The following is a 25,606-nucleotide window of genomic DNA, read 5'->3' as shown; positions in this document are numbered from 1 at the left end:
TTGGAGGCCAAGTCAACACCTCAAACTCGTTGTTGTGCTCCTAAAACCCTTCCTGGACCATTTTTTTTTGCTTTGTGGCAGGGCGCATTATCCTGCTGAAAGAGGCGACAGCCCCCAGGGAATAGTACATGGATGTACACAATGTCTGCAACAATGCTTAGGTAGGTGGTACTTGTCAAAGTAACATCCACATGGATGGCAGGACCCAAGGTTTCCCAGCAGAGCATTGCCCAAAGCAACACACTGCCTCCGCTGGCACTATATCCCACCCATTAACAGGTGCCGTGATGATGAGATAATCAGTGTTATTCACTTCACCTGTCATGTTATGTCTGATCGGTGACACTAATGTGCTTTTCAGTCATTTTTGAAGCGTGAAATCAGTCCATTGTAATTCTATGGATAATAATAGACCAGGGGGGTATTCCAGAAAGCAAGGTTAACTTGCTAACCGTCACATATACCCTGAACTCCCGGATGATTAACCCAAACCTTGCTTACTCAAGGTATGCTGGTTCCAAAAATTGCAACAAATCAACGATTCACCATGGAAACAAATGCTAAGAAAAAGCGCTTACCCCTTTTGTTTAATGTCGATTTACATAACCTATTAGCGCACATCACCACCAATTTGGTGATTGAGCAATAATTTTTTCAATCTTTTGTTTAATAAGTAATCCTTACTCACTGAGAATAAGGATTATATTGTTTGTTTAATAATAATTAATTAAATTCAGATCCATGTGTGAGGTGACAAAAATGATACATATTTTTTAATTTAATTAACATTTTAACATAAGCTTGTTATTGGAGTGATTTAGAATTCATATATAATACTGTACATTAACTGTAACTATATAACACATTTAGTTATATTAATATTACTATATTAATTATATAACACTGAATACCTCTTAAGCAAACTAACCTTTTGTGGCTCCAGAGCAGGTTATGTTCAGAGAGTGAGTTGTTATGGCTACTTACATACCCTGAAATGTACCTCCACTTTTGGAACCGAAAGTTGAGGTCATCCGAGATAATCATAAATTGCTTGCGCTTAGGGCATCAAAACAGCCAGTGGCGGGACTGAATACCCCCCAGTAGAACTGTGCCTTTGTGCAAAATATAGCATTTTCTACATATAGCATTTTCCTTCAGGTCAGTCCAATGTTCATTATAAAAATCAGTTTGAATGTCTGCTGATATATTGTCCTTTTAACAGTTAAGGGGTTTCCCTGTGTCCTGACCATAGGCCGTAAAAAAATAGGTCCAGACACTGACAGTGCTAGTCAAAGCATTTGTCAGTTGCTCTTGCTCCGTGTTCACAACAATTTTCAGTCCTTTCAATATAAAAGTCTTTGCTACTGAGTGACTCACTCTAGTCTTTGCTGCCATCTAATGGCGTACTAATGTAACTTCGGTTGCAGTTCACGGCCAGGGACAATATTTTTCCAGTGGAAGGAAGTTCTTTTAGTGATTTTACTTCATGAAAGTTGCATGGATGCATATTTTTTGGCTTTAATATTTGTATTGTGTGGTAACTGTTTTATAAAAGCCATAAGGTACTCGAGGCTAGCGCTGTATCATGAATATGTCACGGCTGAAGTAGGGGTTGCAGGCACTCTGCTTCGCGATACAGTACATCATTTCGCACCTTACTGCTTACATAAACAGACAGAATATACATTTTTTTGGTTAACTGTAACTTAGTAATGAGTGTCAATATCTTTTTTTCGAAAATCTTCATATACACCCAAGAAAATTAGGCTCTTTATAATTTAGTATTTTAACAATTACATTTAAGACTACAGTGCAGCATTTTGCACTATGGCACTTCTCGTAAAAGAGTAGGGGTGTAACCCCGGTGTCAAGGCCAAATTTCCTCCATTGGTCCTTACCAATCATGGCCTCCTAATAATCCCCATCCATTGAATTGGCTCCCTCTCCTCTCCACCTATAGCTGGTGTGTGGTGAGCGCACTGGCACCGTTGTACTGTGGCTGCCCTCGCATCATCTGCACACTGATGGTGGTTACGAGAGACCCCCTGATATGATCGTAAAGCGCTTTGGGTGTACAGTACATATGAAAGTGCTATATAAATGCCTCATTCATTCATTTCAGATGGCACAAAAGCCCTCTTTACCATTTAGTGTACATAAAAACTCAGTATGACCTTCAAAAGTGAACTGCTCCAGTCAGTGCTTGTGTGTGTGTGAACAGTTGCACTACATCTTTGTGTTGGCATGATTGAATTCCTAGAACTCTTAATAAATATTAAATCATAAAGTTCTTGGAGGTAACTATATCAAGCTCAGTCCAGCTGTCTATGAGATATTTAGAAAACACAGCCTACTTATATTTCTAGAGGACAACTTTGATGTTGAATGTTTGATGAATTGGTCTACTACGTGTTGTTACTGCGTGTCTGGTTCAATAGTTCACTGCCCACTAGATGGATGTCTCACAAAATCCAGACAGACATGGCGTGCACTGCAGAGAGAATGCAACCCGACCCTTGCCCACCCTGTTTCTGTAAAAGAGACGGAGCCTGAATGATGAACTGACAACATATTATAGCATCACAGCCGTGGAGGGAATCTCAACATTGGGCGCAGCAATAAGAGGCGAGTGACTTAGAACCTTTCCAATGAACTTGCAGAACAGACTGAATGAAAGTTACACAAGGGGGGGTAAAACTTATTTTACCTTCAAGGCATCTCAAATGCTAGGATTTTTTTTTTCTTTCCAAATCAAAAGCCTGTAGCAGAGGACAGAAATAATATTTAATATAACTAAATGTTTGGGTGACTTGGCTGCTAAAAGTTGAATTTTTTTTTCTTACCTGGTTTTAGCTGGATGGCAAGACCAGATGTCACTTGAACAGTTAATAATTTGTGGCTAACGCAAAACCACAAGGACCTTACTGTGTACTTCAAACTGTTGTGAAGCCCAGATGTCTAAGTATATTTATAGTTCAGTGCAGTGTCTTTAAGGAAGGCTCCAACCATACTGAACTCCTGCAGGTCCCTACACATTTACCCACTGACCTTAAGTGTCCCGAACAGAGGGCTGAAAACACATCGAACATAGATTTAATGCCGAATCGGAAAGAAGTGCATTACATAATACTGGTTTGAAGTGACTGGTGCATTAGATTCAGGAGATTACATCATTTTTTCCCACACACCTACATCCCATCTTCCATCTCTTCCTCAATCAATGAACAACTAAAAGACTGCAGAGGTCTGCTGCAGATAAACTGTACCCATTACTATTTTTTACCTGACTTCAACAGAACACACTGCAGAGACGAATGACAACCTGACTCTTCCTTCCGTAAGATCCATGTTCTCAATATCTGATCATAAATGTAGCACATTATCATGGTATCTTAATTGTTCTAGCCAATCAAATGTGCCTTTTTAACCTGTTAGCACGATGCTAAGCTAGTAAGCTAAGGTTATAGCCTGCGAAGCAAAGTGCATCTAATAACACAAAATGTCTAAGAACATTTTTATAATTAGTTTAGCAAATCCACTCCTTGAAAAATAATCTCAAAACACAGATTTAATGGAGGTGACCTTTAAATTTAAGAAATTGAATCTGGTGTCTGTGCAAAATGAAAAAGAAATTCAAACAGATTACACATACAACACTTTTATTTTTGAATATTAAGACAATGAAGCATAAGCCAAGAGCACCAAGAGTGACAGCTACTGGTGAAAGAGGGGCATGTGAAACCCCCAAAAACAGCAAACTGTAACCCAAAGTCAAACAAAATTATACAACAGAGCAACTTAGTAACAGCCTGGGAGTAGGGACCATTAACTGTACATAAGAGAGAATGAAGGAAAGATGAGAGAGAGGACATTGAGTGCGAGTAATTGCATTGTACAGTACAAACCTTGGGCAGTGTATAAAAAAATAAAAAAAATTAAAACATAGGCTGGTGACAGACTGTGATATCCATGTCACTCAAGAGAACCCATGGCGCATGTTTCAGCAAGTGTTTTGAGGGGGCTTGTCTCAAGGGTCCAATCAGAAATAAGGAGGCAGGTCATGGGTGGCGCAAGAGTCATCTTTAAGTGTAATCATTGTCAAGTGTTGTCATCCTGGCACCCAGTCCAAAACCTCACCTTTCAGCCCATTCGAACTTTAAGGTAACACAGTTACCACCATGGTGATGCCTGTGACTTATTGAATCAGAAATGGATCCAACAGAATTGAATACAAGTCTTTTATTTCCGTCTAAACATGGCCGAACACAACCTCCCTGTAGTTTGTGTACAGAAACATTTCAAATAATATTAAACAGAAAACGTCTCCTGTCGGTAACGTGCAAGGCTCTGCACACAAAATGGCTTACAACATTCTCTCCAACATTTTAACATGGTATTATTTTCTAGAAATTCTGCAGCAAGGCTACTGACAGGCGTGCATCGTGTGAGGCCACACACTGCCGATCTGAGCCTTAAAATCATGACCTTTCATCTTGCTTTATGGCGATGTGTGATAAAGTCTCCATCTATGCACATTTTCATGTGCCGACCGATCGCTTAAGTCAATCATACACCTGATGGTCTATAAATATTCCATAATCACATTGAACGATACTGTTCTGGTGAACAGATAAACAGCAAATCCAGACCCTAACAACTTGGATACTAAAATAAAAGGGGAATAAAAGCTTTTTGTTCATAAATTCTTTGTGATATTTTGAACTTACTTTCAGCACACAACAACACACTTGTATAAAAACTCAAAACTAATGCATACGTTTATGTCGCATTTTGCTTTAATTTGCTGCAAGATGCAAACTAAGCAGACTGGGGACCACTAAAGTTGGGTTACTTGAGAAAAGGGTGAAGTATTTAAGAAAAGGCACTTCTGAAAGTTAGTAAATCCATACAGTGAGCCAATTAGCACCTTTAGGGTCTAAAACTAGGCCTTTTTTACTTCGAAATCTTAATCTTGGAACATTTGAGCAATAATGTGAGAAAGCTATCACATTGACAATTTTTCATCAAACTTAAACCTTTGGTCACATTTATCTAGTTTCTCTCACACACCTTTATGCACAAACATCGTGATGTGAATAGAATGATTTTAACCTGAAGACAATTTCAAAGGAGACCTATTTCTCAGACAATTCACCATTATAGCTAAGCCCAAGAACATTATTGCATTTCTTTAGAGTTACTATTATTAAAAAATATTTCATTTAAAAATCTGTCTTATATATATATATATATATATATATAAGATAGAAATCTATTTTAATCCAGTATGCCTTTAGTAAAACTAGGGAAAACTAGGGGGGAGAGAAGAGGCACCATGATCCTCTTTCTCTGCCCCCATCTGACTGAGCAAATGCTCCACCCCTGATGAAAATTGGTACACACTGGTATAGGTAGGTACACGTCAAGTTTCATGGGTTAGTGCAGTGAGGAGTGTCTGGAGCAAAGCCAAGCATGACACTTTTACAGGTGAGCAGTAAGCAGGACAGCTGGCCCCTTCAAATGCCATGTCAACCTGAAACCTGCTTCACGACCATCATACAAGCCGAGGCTCTGTCTAAATTGCACTAACGTCACCCACACCCTACAGAGAAAGCAGGTGTGGTGAGGGAGATCAAACCACGCAGTGGTTGCAGTGATGTCACCCCAAAGTTCTCTCCTCAAGTCTTTGAATTCTTCCCAGGATGATCCCGACATCCTTTCTTGTGCAAGAAAAAAAAAAAAAAAAAAAAGACAACAGGATAACGTGCAGGAAGACGACTTTAAATGCATCAGGATAGACTGTGGATTAGTGTTGCCTGGGAGGAGCGTATAACAAAACTTTTCATGTCAGCAGAAGTCTCTTATGGTCGACTGAGGTCAGGGTCAGTGCAACACACATACACACACAAGCACACAAAGCTGGTTATAGTTGCACTGTACTACCCTGCTGTTTAGGTGTTGCGAGCCTGAGCTTAGCATTTGGCAGTTCTACCTGATCTCATCAATTGAAAACAAGTCCGAAAAATGTGGGAATCAATAGTCATAACCCTAGCAGTATTCAAAATACATCAGCACCAGGCCCATGAAGAGGATGTCTCACGGTGCCACTGATACCCAGTGCAGGAACGGCCATTGGAAAACATGTATTTTCCAATTGGACCACTATTAGTAACAAATCCACTGAATGCACCATATGAACGCTTTAGATGCAAGCACACTGCTTAAATCAGTGGATCCCAATCTAAGATTCAGATTGGGAATCACTGGCTTAACGGATCTAATCTTTTTTCAAACGGGGCCAACAGCACAAGAGTTCTAAATGCATCCTTTTATCTTTACTTACTATTTGAAATCCCTCATTGTATTAAAAGAAATTCAAGTGTGGATCTGACTGATTCTAAAGTGATCAATAAGCTGGTCTTGGCCTAGGGGGCCAACAATGTGATTATACTCAATTTATGTAAATTCCGAACGTCCCTCCTAGTCGGTAAAAAAAAAAAAAAAAGAATCTGCTTAACCTAAACGTACTAAAGATTATTCATCAATAATTAAATTAAGCAGGTCTCACAAAACAAGCCAGCTTGACCCAAATCCAATGGCACTGATAGGGTCAACTCAAAACTTACTGTCCTGTCTAGAGCAATGTGGGTTAGACAAAGTGAGTGTAGAGTCTTTATTCCTGTATATAGGAGGGCGTTTATGCCTAACAATGGTCCCAGTGTAGCAGGTTTATTTATCGCCTCTGCTGCACCCACTAACATAAGCACAGTTAAGTTAAAGTGCTCTTAATCAGTGCCCAACTTCAAGGACACTAATAGACCATTCACAACAATACATAAAAAGACGATACAGAATTAGTCCCCCAACCCCCCCTCCCCTGTGCAATTAGTGGTAGGAATTAATGATTACAAAACATATTGACAGCAACAGAACGCAGAGTGTGAGTAACAATGTTTTTTGAAAACCAAGCGCTCTCACATCACACCGCATCCTGTTGTGCACCGTCGTCCTTATCACTTCCCGGAAGCGTAAGGAAGCAGAACAGAGCCCTTCTCCCCACTGCAAAGCATTCCCAAAAGCCGTTTCGATACATAGTTTACGGGCAATCCATCATTCATGGATCTCTCTGCCTCATTTTTCATGAGCAGGGTGAAAGCCTTTCTATTTCCCGCTCCAGAATGCCTCCTCTAACCACGGAATGAGCACAGAATGTTACCATGGGAACCACTGACAGAGCACCATGGAAGCTAAAGATGAAGAAAGAAGCTGGAAAAAGCAATATTTGAATATCACCTTTCACTTCCCCTCCCCTCAGAATGCGTCCACAATATTACTGTTAATGTTTATTCAAAATGCAATTTTAATGCAAGGGAATCAAGGGCAGGCAGGGAAGGTGATTGGAAATGGCTATAAACCACACAGTCAAGTTGTTATAGTGAAAGAGTGAAGGGGCACGGAAATCTGCAGATCCCCCTTAGAGCAAGGCCATGGAAACTGAGAGAGAAGGGAAAATGTGACTAAGACCTCTGCTGTGTCATCCTAGTCCTTAAGCTGTAGTGAAATGTGCACACTGGGGAGCCACTGTATTTGTAATTTCTTTGTTTGTTAGAGTGATAACAAAAAAATGATAGAAGCTTATTATATTGTGTTCAGTTCCAGGTCCCTCCTTTCATACCCCCACCCCCACAAAAAAAAAATATTGTAATTCCTCCACTTCTGCAAAGTGCTGAATGGACTTCTCCTGTTGGTGAGCTGAGAAGTATTTGCCCTGCCTCACTTGGCCTTGACTGGCTCCCTCTCAAGCCAGCGCACACGCACCCTCTGCTTATAGTGATACTCCCTGAGGTAGTCCTGCAGAGCAGGGGGCAGCGTCAGTGCCCCGATGCCATCGTAGGTGATCCCATGGCAAATGGCAGCTCGAGCCAGGCTTTGCAGGCCAAATGGGAAGGTCCGGTGCAGAGGCACAGTGAGTAACGGCTCAAAGAACATGCAAGCACTAGGGTCCTTGTAGTGCTCCAAGAGTGCTGTGACGGTGGCTGCGTGGAACACGCAGGGGTCGTGCGCGTCAAAGCTGAAGTTGTGATTCCACTGCTCGATGCGTGCGTGCAGCGAACGGCCGTAGCGGCGGAAGCTAACGGAGAACAGATAGTCTTCTTGAGCTGAGTCTCGCAGCAGAAAGGTGCCCTCGGGCCGACCATCCAGCAGCGCTTCAGCCTCATAGCGGTCCATCACACCCCAGTAGCAGGGAAGTGCTGTGATGTGCAGCAGATCTGGAACCAAGCAGTGGATGTAGTCGATCTGGGTGTGCACTTTCCAGGGCCCTGGTTGCTTGCTGCTCAGGTGGCCCTCAGCTGAAGTGTGCCGCTGCTTGGGCCTGCGAGCTTGCAAGCAAAGAGTGGTGGTGTCGTCGTCCTCCGAGTCACAGTTAGCTGCTGTTGCCCCCTGGCTGTCGCCGAGGGTCTCACCCATTCCAGGGGTCAGCTTAGGTCCCAGCTTATAAAGGGAAGCTAGGGGGGCTGGGACGGCCTCCACTGTGTGGATCTGGGCATCTGGAGGTGGGTCCACACCCTCCTCGATGCTGAGTCGCCTTCTTTCTCGCAAGCGCTCCTCCTCATCTTCCGGTGATGCACAGGCAGCCCCACTGGCATCCGAGGAAGAATCCACTGCTGTCACTGTGACCGGTGCCGTGTGCTGTTTAATGAGGTGCCATTTTCGGGCCAGGTCTGATCCTGGTGCGAAGGGGCACGTCTCAAGCATCAGCTCTGTAATTTGTATCTTTCGTTTGGGTGGTGGAAGGTGAGCGTTTCGAGAGGACGAGCGCAATGGGAGGCACAGGCCCACTGTATCATGGATCTGTTGGCGTAGTGAGCGTCCTGCTCCCGACTCCAGCTCCTCATGGCTACTACCAGTCCCATGTCTGCGCCGAGAGCGGCCCGATCGCCGATCTGTGGTCTCCAGAGAACTCTGAGCCTTAGTGGAACACGAGTGTCTCTTCTTTCCGCTCCAAGGTGCATGACGTGAATAAGAGTCTCTGCGGGCACCCAAGGGAGCACGAGCATCATCAGTATCCTGCTCGACTGTGATCTCTAGTATCTGGGGTACATCCGCTACACAGTTATGGCCTCGTCGTGACACACTCCCACTGGTCCTCCATGCCACTAGTGGGAGTGCTGCCACACTGCTAGAGGGACTGGCGGCCTCAAGTGTGCTGTCTCCCTGGGCCTTATCCACAACTTGGCATACCATGTCTGTTTGCTGTTGAAGCTGTGGTGTTGTTTCAACGTGAGAACCCCCATCTGTGTGGAGCAGAGATTGACATCCCCTCTTCAGGTTGCTCCACACCTTGCCAACCTTCTCCATGAGGTGGGGGCACCTAGACCTGGAACAAAAAGTCAGATTTCCATTAGCATATATCAGAAGAAAAAAAAAAAGCAGACACAAGAGTTGACAAGAGCTGGAAAGGGTTCAAATATGCAAAACGTGCTGGGAAACTAAATAATTTGTGGGACCTGGAGGATTTCTCTGAAGAACATTGGGCAGTTTAACTGCTCAGGACAAACAAGGGACTCATGATCAACCATCACAAAACAAAAAACATAAGTATGTGACCTTTGGAACCAGTTATTTTTTATAAATTCAACTTATTTTGTCTTGTGGACTATGTAACTATATGGACTGCTCGGTCGCCGTTCAGGTCGCTCCGCTAAGACTTTGCTTTTATTTATTATTCTACTCTCTTTTACTCTCTATTTTTTATCTTTTACTTGATTTATTTATAATTCTACTTATGTTAATACTTTTTATTCTAATTTTATTCTATTTCTATTTAATTTCTTGTAACTGTTATTTGCACTGTCCATGGAGCGGACCTGTTTACATTTCACTGCCAGTTGTATATTGTGTATATAACTGTGTATGTGACAAATAAAACTCTTGAATCTTGAATCTTGACTGTATGCATTTTGTATGATCCTCTTATTTTGTTAAAATAAAGATTTTGCAGATTCTGCAAGGTGTATGTAAACCTTTGACCATGACTGCATGCATTTAAATGTGTCCAAATTATAAAAAACGAATGTCCTTCCTAAAATAATAGTATATAATGTCTACACTGCTCGTTAATTAACGTGAACGCACATATACATATGTAAATATACACAAGGATGGCAATGATGTCTCTTTTTGGTCTTTTCTTCGATAGAATTAAAAATCTGTTTTATCAACAAAACTTGGAAAAGCCCATGCATATACAATCACAAGACATCACACAATATCTTCTTTCCTATTTCAAGCAGTTATGGAGATCATATGATGCATAATAGAATATCAGTTAATATAGAAATAAGCTATTAGTATACTCAAATAGCAACAAGCAGTAATTATGTGAAACTTTTACTTATTTCAACTAAAATGTTTATATTTGATGTGCTTTATCAATATGCAGTGACATTCACTGAATAAGAGATTAAATCACAACTGGCCACAGCAGACACATGTAAATTCCAGGGCCCGTATTCATAAAGATTCTAAGAGTCCTCTCAGAAAACTCCTAATTTAGCTTAAAAACTTTTACGTAGGAGTCTTAGCTTAAGAGCTATTCGGGACCGATCTGAGAGCAACTCTGAGCAAGGAAAATACAAAAGCTTTTATCTTAGTGAAGAGACGGGGCTGAAAGTTGGGTTTAATGCAACAAACATGATCCCTGCACAATCTAATCTATAGAGTCTTATTAAGTCACTGTCATCCATTGTCTGCATCACATTTCTTCTCCCTCTTCGTCTTTCTGCCATTTTCTCCGCTGCTAACGAAACTCTTAAGCCTCTTAAAAGTCCTCGTCCGTGCTCCTAACAAATTTGTCCTTAAGACCTCTTTTAAGGGTTAAGATGCTTTCCGAATTACTTTTTTCTTTACTAGGAATTTTTAGTTAATTTTAAGAGTAAACGCCCACATTTCTAAGAATTTTCTTAGAATTTTGTCACTAGGAGCTACTCTTTGCATTAAGATTCTTTATGAATACGGGCCCAGGTGTATACAGCAATTTTTCTTAGTTAAATGACCACTTGGAATCAGATCACCCGAGACGGATGATAATACCAGGTGTAAACAGGGCCTAAGTGATTAAAGTGTTGCCAGGCAGAGTCACTAAGACTCAAGGCCAGCGCTAAAAATGAACTCATGGAACTGCTCCCAGTCAACATGCTGCCGTGGGCTGAGTTACAATGCCGGTCTGGGCCTGTCTTTTTCTGACCCGCCATAGCAGAGCTCTTACCAGTTAATGAACTGAGAGGTTTTGCATGAGCGGTGTAAATCCTATCTTCCTTAATCATTATGTAGCCACTAAAGAACTTTTGATTTGGCTTTAAAAAAAACTTATAAAATATTTCCCAACATAAGCATCCAATATTAGCAATTGTAAAAAAAAAAATTAAATAACACGTTAGACCAGACCAAATGTAAGAACAGGCCAAATGTGAGTCAGCAAAAAGTCAGTAGTGAATCGCTTCCAGGTGAATTAAAAGCTCAAGGACTGCTTGTGCTCAATAGAGAAGCTAGTTTTTTCTGAGCACATGTACTCTGGCTAACCCATCTTTCACAGGATGATCTTTCCACCAATGAACACAAAGCAAGCTCCTTTCTATTGAAAAAAAAATCTAAGAAAAATAAAACAATAAAAAAAGCATGTTATTGCATCAATTTTGCGCACAATAAAAAAAGACTAAATTATTTAACGCAAAATGTCACAAGAGAATACTGAACGAGAGAGAAAAAACGTCCATGATTAATTCATGATAGTTCATCAAGTCTCCTGATAAAAAGAACAGAATGTAGGTCATGTGGGAGAAAGCTAAAGTGTATTATTCACCTTCTCTCAAATGGTGGAGAAGAGGGGTGTCAATTTTTAGAGGCTGCTGGGTGTAAATACATTACAAATTTGAGTTGGAGCAAATTATGACTTGTGATGCTGATTGCTGACACCAGTAATTGATTTTCTGTCATTATGGATTCTGATATTGATCAGAGGTGGGAAGTGCAACATTTTGAATTGAATTGAGGAAGCAGAATGCTGGCAGAGTTAAATGCTTGAAATTGAAATAAATTCAGTAATATATTAAAGGTCCCCTTCTTCGCGATTACATTGTTCAAACTTTAGTTAGTGTGTAATGTTGCTGTTAGAGCATAAATAATACCTGTAAAATTATAAAGCTCAAAGTTCAATGCCAAGCGAGATATTTTATTTAACAGAAGTTCCCTTTCAAAGCCTACAGCGAACGGCTGGCTTGGACTACATCCTGGTACTTCCTTCTTTAATTACGTCAGTAGAGCAGTAGAACAGACTAACCTCCGCCCACAAAGAAACGAGAAAAAGGGGGCGCGGTCTTGTTGCTGTCCCACGTGGAGAAGCGGACGGTCGCGTGGAGAAAAGGAACTGTTGCGTTGAGTGTGTTTATCGCCATGTCATCGAGACGCTGTTATTTTCATCCAGGAGTCAAATCACCTTTGTTTGGCTTTCCCAGGGACGCTGTAGAGATTATTGAACGCATACATCTCCCCGTTAAGAGGCGTGACCTTTCCAACGTGCGCTAAGCTGCTGTCAAATTACAACACAGGAACCGCTTTCACGTGCGCTAAGCTGTGGTCGAATCACAGCACGGGAACCGCTTGCACAATCAGAACTCGTTACGTATTTCTGAAGGAGGGACTTCATAGCACAAGGAAATCACCAGCCGTTTTTAGGACGGTGAGAACAGCGGTATACAGATAAGTAAATTGTGTGAAAAATACTGTGTTTTTTTACACGCGAAACATGAACACATGTTATATTGCACACTGTAAACACAATCAAAGCTTCCAAAAAACACGAAGAACGGGACCTTTAAGAATTTATTTAAATTTACAAAGGTTTGTTTTCAGTTTTGTAGACTCACACTGGAGTCCGAGCATAAGTCAAATTCTACTTAAAATACAGTCTTTAGTCTTTAAATTGCACATAATAGTCTGTATCCGACTTGGACTCAAGTCCATCTCAAGACCCAGTCAGAGACTACATTTTTTATGACCAGTCAAGACCAGGGGCCTCATCATGCATAAAACTTTACGTCGATTTCATCCTAAAAGTGTGTGTACACACAAAAGCCACAACCTGCAGAAAATTCCCTTTATGAAACCCAGTCAGAGGAAGATTCAATAAAACAGCTTGTAGGCTATACAATGTTACTCAAGAAAGCTATTCAAATGTCCATAAACTCACTAGTCAGCTTGAAAAAATATCTAGCATTTTTCTAAATACATGTACTGTATTGATTATTCATTTCATTTTACTTAACCAACTGAGTGATGTCTTCATTATTTTATGCATGTTTGAATAAAATTGTCATCGAAAAAGTTTAGTTCATTGTCTTTCAAATGTTTATAATTCACAAACTAGAGTAGAAACAATAGTGTTATTAAAAAGTTGATATAAAAACTGCCAGTTTTAGCTATTTGAGTGTTGATTATTCAATAAGTTTCAGTCTCCTACACAGTTTACGTTGGCCAGCTCCTGCGTCAGCATCACATGCATACGTGGTGGTGCTCACGTGAACAGCATCGGCCAATGGTAAGCCGGCGTTCTGGCGTAACTCGGAAGCGCTGCACTGTATTTACTACGTCTAGAAATTGTTGAATAAAGTTGTTATTTTTGTTTGTTTTTGCGGCCAAAAAGTATTCTCGACACTTCATAAAATGAAGTTTGAACCACTGGAGTCACATGGACTATTTTAACAATATTTTTACTACCTTCTGGACCTTGAAAGTGGTAATTAAATTGCAGTCTATGGGAGGTCAGAAAGCTCTCGGATTTCAGTACCGCAAATTAATGCAACGTACAGCAAAAGCCTATTAACTCTCGGCATCTTTTCTGCCCCTCTTTCCTCTTATTTCCCTGTCTTTGTCCATTTCAAAACCAGTCTAAGAGCATTAAGGATGACCATAAATCAAAGTTCAGATCTGTCAGCGCAGCTATGGCGACAATATACAGAGGCCAACAAGCCTGACCTTTCCCCCAAACTCAGGAACCTTGCTCCACTTCCAGAATGAACTTGCACTGCATAAACAGCATTTGTAAAATTGTGGCGCAGGGTGGTCAGAAGAGTTCATGAAAAGGGGTCACAGGGTTCCTTCAGATTATTCTGTGAAACGGTGTTAATATGAAGTCAAGGGTCTTTTTACTAGATTTAAGTTGACACTTAAACAACACTGAAACAACATGATTGCACAAAAAGTGTTATGTGACCAACATTAGCACTAGTTAAGTGATTAGAACTGTGGTTCTACCAGGTTGGGAGGCACACCAGAGTGAATGTAGATTAATTGGTCTCAAAGGCCAAATCTATCACCATAAGTCAAGCACTTACCAAAACACACCAGCTGTGGAGACCTTCAACATACCACCTTCTAAATCCCATCAGGCAAAAGACCAGTTGCCAGAGCTACAACTCTCAACCATGCCATGTTCATATACTTTTCCATCCATAATGTTTTCTTTCACTCTACATGTGACACAGGGGAGGCTAAGAGACAGAACTGCACCCCAAGAGCAAACAAACAAAACTATTTAAAAATATTTGGCTCAAAAACAGGTTGAGACAGCATATTGGCAAAGGAAGTGACCCTTCCTCCTCAGCTAATTGGAAGTCATACCTAAAGTTACCACAAAACATTTTCTTCCCACTAAGAGTTCTCCTAAATGGCAGTAAAAGTTCTTAGTTACGAGTTTTCTCTGAAAACCTATTCACAAAGCTGCTGAGAGCAACTTTTACTAAGGAATAGAGAGAAGTCTTAAGCTAAGAGTAAGGGCGGGGTTGACCTTGTTGCTATGGACGATGTCAATACGCTAACTAAGTATGACCACAGTGATTGGCTGATAGGGGAGGGGTCACTGTCAGTGATTTAATTATAGAAATATTTTGTCGAACAAGGTTTCATGTTGCTATATTCAAATAAAATGTTTGAAATAAGAATATTGCCATATTCAAATAAAGATTTTAAAAGAAAAATGTTGCTATATTCAAATAAAGATTTTAAAAAGTAGGCCAAGTGTCACTAATTAAACTAATACATGTTCAGCTAATTGTCAGCCTCTTATATGTCGCTTAGGGTGCTTTCACACTAGCAGTTTTGGTGCGCACCAGGGTTCGATTGACGTCAGAGTTCGGTATGTTTGAATGATGTGAACACGGTGTTCCGAACTCAGGTGCGCACCCGCGAACCGAGTCCGCTTAAAAAGTGTGGTCTGGGGTACGGTTCATGTGAACTCCGGTACGGTTCGCTGCTGATGTGAATGTAATCGTACTAAATCCTGGAATTGAACCACTATTAATGACGTATAATTTTATATAAATGTGTGCGTTTCACTCATTTTCCTGGCGAGCATGACTGATGTACTGCAAGCAGAGAGCTGTAGATCTCATTTCTGCTCGTCTCCAGCTTTCTTTAGAACACTTGCAGTGCATTCGCGGCAGATAGACGTAAGTGCCATTACGTACTGAAGCTTTGGAAACAAAACCAACGTTTTTTTCAAAAACAAAAATATAAAAGTGAGGTGAGCAATGCTATGCATTTTGCCAGAGCCATAGAGAGAGAGAGTCGCGACAACTCCATAGACTCCAATGGAACGTTTTTTTTTTACAGCAATGGCGGCTCGTGGAGACTCAATAGTTCCCGGAAGTAGCAGCCGCGCCATAGAGTTACAGCAGAACAGACCGTTTGTGATGCACTTTTAAAAGGTAAGACGTTTAATCAGTAAGATTTTAAATTATCAGCACATCTTAATCAAAATAACTTGTACATTAAAGCCTGCTTGTGTAGATTATTCATCATTAAATTAGATTACAACATCGCTGTAACTACATACTCATGCTACATACACATGTCGATGTGTAATAAAATGATTGAAAAATCAACGCATTTATTGACTATTAATTACCAAAAATCGCAGTTCTGTCACTGTGACTATCAATTTGAATTGCCCGTCAAAGCACTTCCTGGAACTATTCGAGGTCTACATGAATCACGTGACTATCAAGCGTTTTGAACTTCCGTTGTCACGACTCTCTCTCTCTCTATTGCTGCGTCCCAATTCGCATACTATCCGTACTAAATAGTATTCGAAAAAAGAATTAGTATGTCCCAAATCTTAGTATGTTGAAAAAAGTATTCCAAAGATTCCCGGATGGTTTACTATTTCCGGTCAGAATCCGATCGATGCACACTCTAACGGCTGATATTGCCCACAACCCATTGCGAGATGGACGAGGATTCGATTAGAACTACAAACGGGGATAAAAAGTGTTTAAAAAAACTACAAACATGATGGTTACGCGAGTCTGACGGTGAGGATTAGATAAAGTGGTTTGAGTGAGCAATTATCAGTATTTAACCTGACGAAAAGATATTTATTATTCAATATTATCCACATTATATTTCTCCTTCAGCAGCATTGAGAATTTTTGTAATGATACGTTTGGCCATTAACTTTGCAAACACATGAGAGGAGTCTCTGCATTAAAGACCCACGAAAGGCAGATCAACGAGCGACTACATTTCTCTCCGATACGGTAGGAAATTAAATTGAAAGTGGGGGATTTGAACTGTGACGATGATTGACAGGGCAGTTTAAACGGTGACGGGACGCACCTAACAGAGTCCGTTAAAGACAAAGTAGTATGCCCCAAAGCTTTCATACTCTTCTGCTACACACTCAAAAGTATGTACTTTTTCTTCACAAAAAGAGTACATACTTTTAGGACGTAGTATAAGTAGGCGAATTGGGACGCAGCCTATGGCTCTGCATTTTGCCACCTTCACGCTCGCTGTCGTTACTAAGCAACCGGGTAAACAGCTGCTGCTTTAATGACGCAAACACACCCCTGTTCGGACCCAAATAATATAATATGAATACAGTCCAGCGGGGGCAGGGGGAGCAATCGAACTCTGGTTCGGTCCAGGCAATCAAACCAAGTGTGAAAGCACCCTTACATGAATTCAAGCGAAAATTATGTTTTATAAACAAAGTTCGTGCGGAGCACGGTCAAATGGTCTATATAATCAGGGCGAGATGAGGTATATACACAGCAGAGAGCCGACTCACCAAGTTACCCCGACAGTTTTCTGCATCCCTCCGCCACCCTGTCCCTCACTCATGATCTGCAATGCGGGGCAAGACTCTGGGTTTGGGCTAAATTCCAAGCTCGGAGCCCTCGATCCCCTTGGACAGTGCGCCTAATATATGCTTATATTTCTTTTTATCCATTCGATCATTTATAAGCGTGAACGCGTAAAAACAACTGCCACAGGTAATCGGAATTTTTTTTTTTTTATTAAAGATAGATTTATTATCACTATTGCCTCAATGATGTATAGTGTTTTTGGGCGGATTGCAGCAACAGCCAGTAGGATTGTTTAGTGATTTGGTCTTAGTGGTTTAGGCTTGACTACTCCTAGCGTTTCATGGATTTAGGAGCTAGTTTTAGTGTTAAAATGCTTTGTGAAATACTCTTAGAGCTAAAATTTTGGAGTCCTAAAATTAGGACTGACACGCCCATTATTTTTAAGAGTTTCTCCTAAACCGGCAAGTTAGGAGCTACTTTTACCCTAAAGATGTTTTGTGAATACGGCCCCAGATGTTTAGACACTACAAATCTCAGCATTGAATGCCGAGAATGAATATAAATATATTATTGTGCACATTTTACATTTATATTACATAACTAATTAATAATATTTGGAATGAGATGGACCAATCAGAGAGCAAAAGTTCAGAAGAGATTCCCAGATTATAAAGGAGATACAGGAGAGTCTATACTGGAAATGCTTCTAACCGAAAACAAATGTTTTCCATACTTATTGAATTTACTGCTTAATAATTAGAGCATTTAAAAATGTCTCAGTATTTGGTTTGTACCCCTTTTACTTAAATGAGAGCAGTACTCAAGCTGGATGAACTCCACAAGTCTGCGTCAAACCTGATGATCACATTCCCCAGCATGATTTTAGAATGAGCCAAAGAGTATCTTGTGCTTCAGTGGAAGAACATCTGACCATCTCTACACAACTCTTCACATTATCAATCTGTCATAAATTTGATTACATAAGTATTACTCTAGTCTAGAACTAGAATAGAAATATTTCCCTTTATGTAGCCTATCCTGAAACTTTGTTTCCAGGTCTAAATAGGACAACTTTTGGATCCCACTGTAAATAAAATATAAAATTCTCTTACAATTTTTCATGACATGTAACTTTCTATATTTCCATCTAAAAATCTCTGAAGTGATATAAATGTAGTAATGTTCTTAATGGAAGTCTAGCTTTTTAGGACATTTTATAAGTTAATGCCCTTAATTAGTTTTCTGTATTTTCCATTTCTTGTATTTAATTAAATTACAAGCAAAAAAAATGGACAGCCATCAAAAACAAAATACACTAACAATTGACTTCCTAACCATAAACTGAACTAATGATTAGAGAATAAAAACAGATCTTAACTATTAATTACAATATTCAGCAAACAATTAAGCCATCACCACCTTCAGTTTTAGCAATTTTGCCTATACATTTACACAGTACATTTCATGGGCGTCGGAACCATTGTATGTACTTTTTACGACCAATGATGTTGGACCCACTCACTTTTATCGTCTCTAATTCAGCACGTCTGTTTACCGACCCCTACCTGATAAACAATTCATATTAAACACGTTAGCCACTTTATTTTCAATTATATTCTTAGTTTTTATTGAAAATAAATGCCTTTCCGATCTGATATGTGATGGGAAAAGGGAGTAGAGTGAGTTCGGCAAAAGGCGGATTCGAACCTCGGGTCGATTTGCGTCAAAACTTGATGCCATGCATCTTACCCCTAAACTATAACAGCTGTAAAGGACTTTGTGTTTTCCCCAATTTTGTCTGGCCCAAGCAGACGTTTAGTGAACAAGGCAATATATTTGTACTTAATTAAAATTAAACTAATACATGTTCAGCTAATTGTCAGCCTCTTATATGTCGCTTAGGGTGCTTTCACACTAGCAGTTTTGGTGCGCACCAGGGTTCGATTGACGTCAGAGTTCGGTATGTTTGAATGATGTGAACACGGTGTTCCGAACTCAGCTGCGCACTTAAAATTTTTCTGGGAGAGGACCCACCCACATTTTTTTTTGCTTCCGACGCCCATGGTACATTTTAAAATTTCGCTTTTACACACACTAATGCAGTAATGCAGAGCAATGACATGGACGTTTTTGAGAAAGTACAGAAATACTAAGAATTGCTTTTTAAAAGTTTACATTTAGCTCCTCAATTCTACTTTTTCAAATGCTGGATTTTCAATTCAAACTGCATATGAACAAGTAGAATTATATACAAGCGTTCCCCATTAATTACCTAGACTCTGGAGGGCCGCCACAGTCAAATCTGTCCACAGTTTCATAATGCACCAAAAATAGTTTTACACTTCTCATAAAATAAAAGTTCTCTAACCTTGTGTTTTGCGCCATTGAGTTTAACATGCATTTTGGAGCATACTGGCCACCATTATAATCACAACCAACATATTTGTGGAGATTTGTGAAAGATGCGTTTGCAAACCATGCGTTTTCACAGAGACTGCAGTTTTCCGCCAAAATAAAAGCTGAAGGCTGAGAAAAAATGAGGACATTTCCCTACTGCAAAGTAAAATTTTCATTTACATTTATTTTACAGTGCATTTGTTTTACAATATAGATGACTGTATTAGGAATAATAATAATAAAAAAGTATTATTATAATTAATTATATACTAATTATTTGGCTTCCTAAAACACCAGAATGAATGTAATGTATATAGACTAGGGCTGTCAAAAGATTAATCGCATCCAAAATAAAAGTTTGTGTTTACATAATATAATGTGTGTACTCTGTTAATTATTATTTATATATAAATACACACACATTCATGTATATATTTAAGAAATATTTGCATGTATATACTGTATATACATTTATATAATCTCTAATATATATATAACTATAAATGTTTTATATATAAAAATAATATTTTTTTCTTAAATATATACATGCTTGTGTGTGTATTTATATATAAATAATAATTAACAGAGTACACACATTATGTAAACACAAACTTTTATTTTGGTTGCGATTAATCGCGATTAACCTTTTGACAGCCCTAATATAGACTAAAGCACTTTATCACAACTAAAAAAAGTTTAGTACATTTTAAAGTCCAAGTACAAGTCAATGCAGACTTTTTTCTGTTCAAGTGGACACTGAACATTGGTTGAACCTCCTCATTTTGAACTCATAAGCCACCAGAATTATGCATTCAACTTTAAAATGTTATGTAAAACAGCATAAATTCATTAACATTTCTTAGTACCTCTGTCCCCGTTTAAATCCTCATTACTCTGCAGCTTACAGGACACCTCGCAACTAAAGTTTTTGCTTTGACCAGTTAGATCGTATTAGTGGATTAGTGGATCTGCTCCCCTTGTTCTACCATTGACTAGATACAACAGGACCGTCTGCAGACGAATCCTGGCACCAGATCACAAAACACCAGCCCGTTAAATACTATGCTATTCTCTGCTCAGCTAGGGTTTCTGCTACCAAGAACGCTAACAAGCCTTGCCCAGAGCTTCTGCTTCCTGGTAGCGTGGGCCCAGCCCCCTCTGTCCCCTTCAGGTCTCGCCCCCCTTCACCTGATACTGCAGCCAAATTCTACACCAGACATCTCTAGCACCCAAGAGCCGAAGAGGAAGCAGTCCAGAGCAGCCCGCTTCATGCTCATGCTGGACAGATACTCTAGACAGTCCCTTGAAGAAAATATCCACACTAAAATTCAGTTTCTGTTCAAAGACAGATCTTGCCTGTATACATGCCTGAGCTCTTCTGATAAAAGTCTGAGCACCACATGAGATTTAGAAAGAGCCCCTATCAACCACATACACCTTCCAGTAACTGCGGAAACTACTTGATGTAAAGTATGCCCTTCTCTGATGATATAAGGAAACACATGAAAATGCATTTATGTTATGTGGAGTAAAATACGAGTACACTAAATGGTGAAGTCCTACTGAGTTTATGATAACATCCACGCCCAGAGTGGATTATTCCTTATGAACAATAGATAAGACAGAAACAGGTTCAACTCTACACCAGTACCTCATCCTTTCCTCGGGTCATTTTGACCCGAAACTCATTTAAAAGTGTTCATATGGAGTGTTCATTGGAGTGGTCCAAGACCCTAGGACTTTTGTCATACTTGAAAAAATTGACTGGATTCAAGGAGTTTTGCAGTGTAAGGACTGCCCGATGGCATGGTGCCGCCTAGTTGATGGAACTGCCACTTGCCCGCTTGGGCCAGCCCTGCATGCTCACGGAAGTTGATAGTTTACGCATTTTTTAAGCCTTTCCCATTTAAATAATCAAACGCACATAGACAAGAAAGTGTCTCTCTGTTTAGTACTCACAAAGCACAGCAACACACATCCTAAGTTGCAAGTTTCATGATAAAGCAAAAATGTAAAGCATAAAGCTGAGAAAAATCACGTTTTTGTAAAAGACTAACGTTACGTCCGGATGTGATTCATATCAAAACACAGATGGATAGATCGAGTCAACACCCTCAAAGCTTGACAGTCCTATAGCTCGTCCTGGGTCGACATTTCATTCAGTAACATTAGGCAGTTTTGATTTATATTCTGCTTAATGTTGAGGATCACGTTATTTTACAAATGAATCTGCTTGCATTTGAGATTGTTTGTTTCTGTGTCATCTTCGTCTTTTGATCAGGAGATTCTGTACTCGTTCAGGAGAGGCATAATAGCGCCCCCTACCGTATAACTGTGAAAACATGGAAAGCGGAAAATATCTTGTCTAGATATCACCAGACCAAGCTCAATCTTTTAAGATTGAACATTGGTCTGGGGAGTCTGCTATGTATTTTCTACTGCACATGAGGCGTGATCAACGAGCATAATTCAAATGACTCTGTACGCAATTGGATAGTCCTCCAACCAATCAGACCACAAGAGGCGTGATGAACGGGCATCGATCCATCGCTTCTCTATCCGTCATTGTGTTAAACCTGCCAATAGTTCGCCAGGTGGATAAGCCAGTTCCTGCAAATGTGTAACAGAAGCAGGATAAATTAATGTACAGGTTTCCCACCTGAGCTGCAGGGGGAAATCAAATCGCCCGCAGATCAGGCTGGGTTTACCTAGTCTAGAAAATATCGTCAATGGCTATATAAATATCGAGATAAGACATAAGAAAAGAAAAACACTCTAGGGTTGATCTATTTCTATGCAGTGATTTATAATTTTGCAGTGATATTTTACATTTTATTACCATTTTTGTACTTGACACCTACACAACAAAACTGAAAATAACTGTTTACTTTTCTTGTATGTTTGTTCTGCTGTATTTGTGCTGTTGCTCGCAACATGATTTTTATTTTGTAATTTAAACTTTTGTTACTGACTGTCTCTAACAATATTTAAAATTGATATGGGTTAGGCTAATAGTTTTCAGAGTCATAACCTTAACAATAACTAGGCCTATTTTATTTTATTTATTACCTTTTTGTGGTGAAAAATGTAACCACTGGCCAAACTGCCATTGAGCCCTGAACTAGTCGCATCTATGACAACACCACGTATCCTTAACACGCCCGCTCCACGACACCAGAAGTTTCGGGAGATCAAAACCCCCATTGATATTTTGTATCAATATCAAAATTAACAGCATTATGTACACAACTGTGTAGAAGTTTGGGGATATTCATTTTTGGAAATTCCTTAATACTTTTATTCAGCAAGGACATTTTAATGTTACAAAAGACTAAAAATAAAAGCTGTTCTTTTAAACGTTCTATTCATCAAACAACCCTGAAAAAATGTGGCATGGTTTCCACAAAAATATTCATCACAACAACTGTTTTCAAGACTGAAAATAGTAATAAGAAATGTTTCTTGAGCCTCAAATCAGCATGGATTCTCAAAAACCGTGTGACACTCAAGACTGTTATGGCTTCTGAATATTTTGTGTTGCCATCACAGGAATAAATTACATTTTAGAATATATTTTAAAATAAAATGTATTGTAATTATATTTCACAATATACATTTTTTTATCAAATAAATGCAGACTTTAAAATGTTTTTTAATCTTACAGACTTTTTAACAGTTAATATACATTTAAAATCATAATTTCTTTAAAACAATAATAATAAAACAAATATATTGGCATTGATATTTGAGAGTAGTATGATGCATATAACTTAGCCATCTGGAAGTTACCTTACTTAAACTTTACAATTAATTTGCTAGTTAACTACATTACAGCATTTTTTTTAATCTTATGTTCATTTCAACATTTACCAAAATATTTCTAAAATCAAAAGATAATTCACTATGAACAAATGTATTTTTAATTAAGAGGTGTAAAAATATATATATTGCTCATTGTTAGTTCATGTTAGCTAATGCATAAACATTAAAAATGAGACCTTAATTGTAGGACTACAGCCACTGATGTACTTAGTGTAGTGAAGCGGCTTTCTAGGAAACGTCTGTTGCAATGTCTAAGCCCCGCTCAAGACAACTAAAATATCTGGGCAGGCCTTAACCTCTGCACACGGAAATATGCCAGCAGGACTTTGCAGTCTCTCACTCTCGACTAATTGGCTTGCCTGTCAAGAGAATGTATCTATGATACCCTGAGCTAGCTGATAATATTTCAAAAGCTCGTTTTCAGAATGAACCCACAATCTTTAGCACTGTGCGCCAGGAAGTCTGCAGAAATAGAAAATGTTCCCAGGCATCCTCAATTTCCACAAACCACACTTTTTGGGAAGCAGACCTCTGAAGCCCAGACCTTTGTAAAGCTGTAGTTTTAAGGAGGTTTTATGAGCCTGCTGAGGTTACACCACCGTACATCTTATGCAACAATGGCCCACAACTCCCTTTTTAGGATAGATAGGCATTAAGCCTATATTGAGTAACATTTCTCACTTGATAACATTTGGATCAATGCACTTTTTTGCATGGGGGGTTGGGTCATAATAAATGTATCTGTTATCTAACATTTGAGACATCTTTTATAATACATAGGGGTTTCTATTAATACATTCAGTATGGGTTTTCTTCCTCCGCTGATACTGTAGTGATCTGCAGCTGTCATATATCTGTCACAAAAAACGATATCTTGTCTTAAATGGATAATTTATATCTTCTTTCATATTTAATTTCATGACTTAATTCACACTTAATGGCTAAAACAGATTAAACTGAAGTTTTTGACAAATGAAGAATTTTTTTTTGTTAAAAATAAAACAAATTAAAATTGTGCCCCCATAAAGGTAATATATTGCCATTAAACAAAGGTAATTTCTGACAATGGTCATTTGATGGTAACAAAAAGCATGTTCTCTGCTCAAGATTCATAGTTTGCAAATTGCAACTATATCTATTCTGGTGTATCGGTGTCCAATTTATAAAATTTACATGCAAGAATTGTGTTAAATGATCTCATACCACAGAATTGAAATCAGGTTGGTTTCCTCAATGTCCAAGCATTTCTATTGTTTGACATGTCATGTAATTTCATGAGATGTCATGGGGATACATCTCAGATAAAAAATATTTAAAAAAAAACTTTTATTTGCCATGTGCTTAAAATTAGGCCCATGCAAATAATTAGAGGCCATATTTTATTCACTAATATGCATTATACCTTCGTGATAAATATTATAGGCCTTTGCAATAACATTGCATTGAGTCTAAGTAGGTATAGTAGTCAATCCAGGCACGATCCTCTCCACACTTTAACTGACATTAGAACAAATGTATATTATGAATTTAAGTCTGTGCTGAATAACTCGATTTACGTCATTTTAAGAGTCTCTATACATTTCTCCTGGTGGCTTTAGTTCAACCGGCTTCGGGCATTAGAAAAGGGGGCCGACTGAAAAAAAAACTAGTTAAAAAGCCATCGAACATGCGCGATAACATAAACTAATCGATGGGCATTCACAACACACGGAGAGATGAACTCACCGATCCTTCTGTCGTGCTCTTTTATTGCTTTTTCGGGTGTCTTCTTTTGTTTGCGAAAAAAATGCTATCAAGAATAGTCGGGTACATTTTCCCGAGGCTAGAGACGGTGGTGGATAAAACACACGGACGGGGAACGACTGGGACCATAACTGCGATATTCGAAAAGCAAACAGCACATCGATGTGTCGATGTAATCGTAAACATTTTATATTTTCTGTATTTACATGGCCTACGATCCCCTCATCCTGTTGGCATTTCTTTCCCTGACGGCCGATATGGTCGCCAAGTGCAGCAGAGAAGAGAATCAGGAGAGGTGGTGGCAAAGCTGCTGTTGACTGACATCAAGGGCCTCCAATTGCGCTTAGTTCTGTGTTCCGGCGGATACGGATGGGGAAAGACTTTGGAAAAAAGCGTCACTTCCCCGCTTGAATTCCAGCTAGTGATGGGATGTCCGATTCAATTCCGTAAATCGGTTCCTTTGAACAGTTGGTTTCAAAGAATCGATTCAAAATGAT

At 39.4% G+C, this 25,606-nt stretch overlaps 1 protein-coding gene across 1 annotated transcript; it reads right to left on the bottom strand.

Moving 5' to 3' along the window:
• Window positions 1-6,922: 6,922 nt before the first annotated feature.
• socs5a (suppressor of cytokine signaling 5a) lies at window positions 6,923-25,332 on the bottom strand. Its single transcript, XM_079845925.1, has 2 exons — window positions 25,092-25,332; window positions 6,923-9,379 (listed from the first exon to the last, which is right to left on the bottom strand). The coding sequence occupies exon 2, from the start codon at window positions 9,358-9,360 to the stop codon at window positions 7,774-7,776; it is 1,587 nt and encodes a 528-aa protein (XP_079702051.1). The 5' UTR covers window positions 9,361-9,379; window positions 25,092-25,332; the 3' UTR covers window positions 6,923-7,773.
• Window positions 25,333-25,606: the final 274 nt, after the last annotated feature.

Source organism: Gobio gobio, assembly GCF_949357685.1.
Source record: "Gobio gobio genome assembly, chromosome: 20".
NCBI lineage: Eukaryota > Metazoa > Chordata > Actinopteri > Cypriniformes > Gobionidae > Gobio > Gobio gobio.
The sequence above is the reverse complement of the archived record's forward strand: the minus strand, read 5'-3'. Positions and strand labels throughout refer to the sequence as shown.

Excerpts from the sequence above, each read along its gene's own strand:
- socs5a (XM_079845925.1), bottom strand. The coding sequence starts at position 9,360 with ATGGAGAAGGTTGGCAAGGTGTGGAGCAACCTGAAGAGGGGATGTCAA.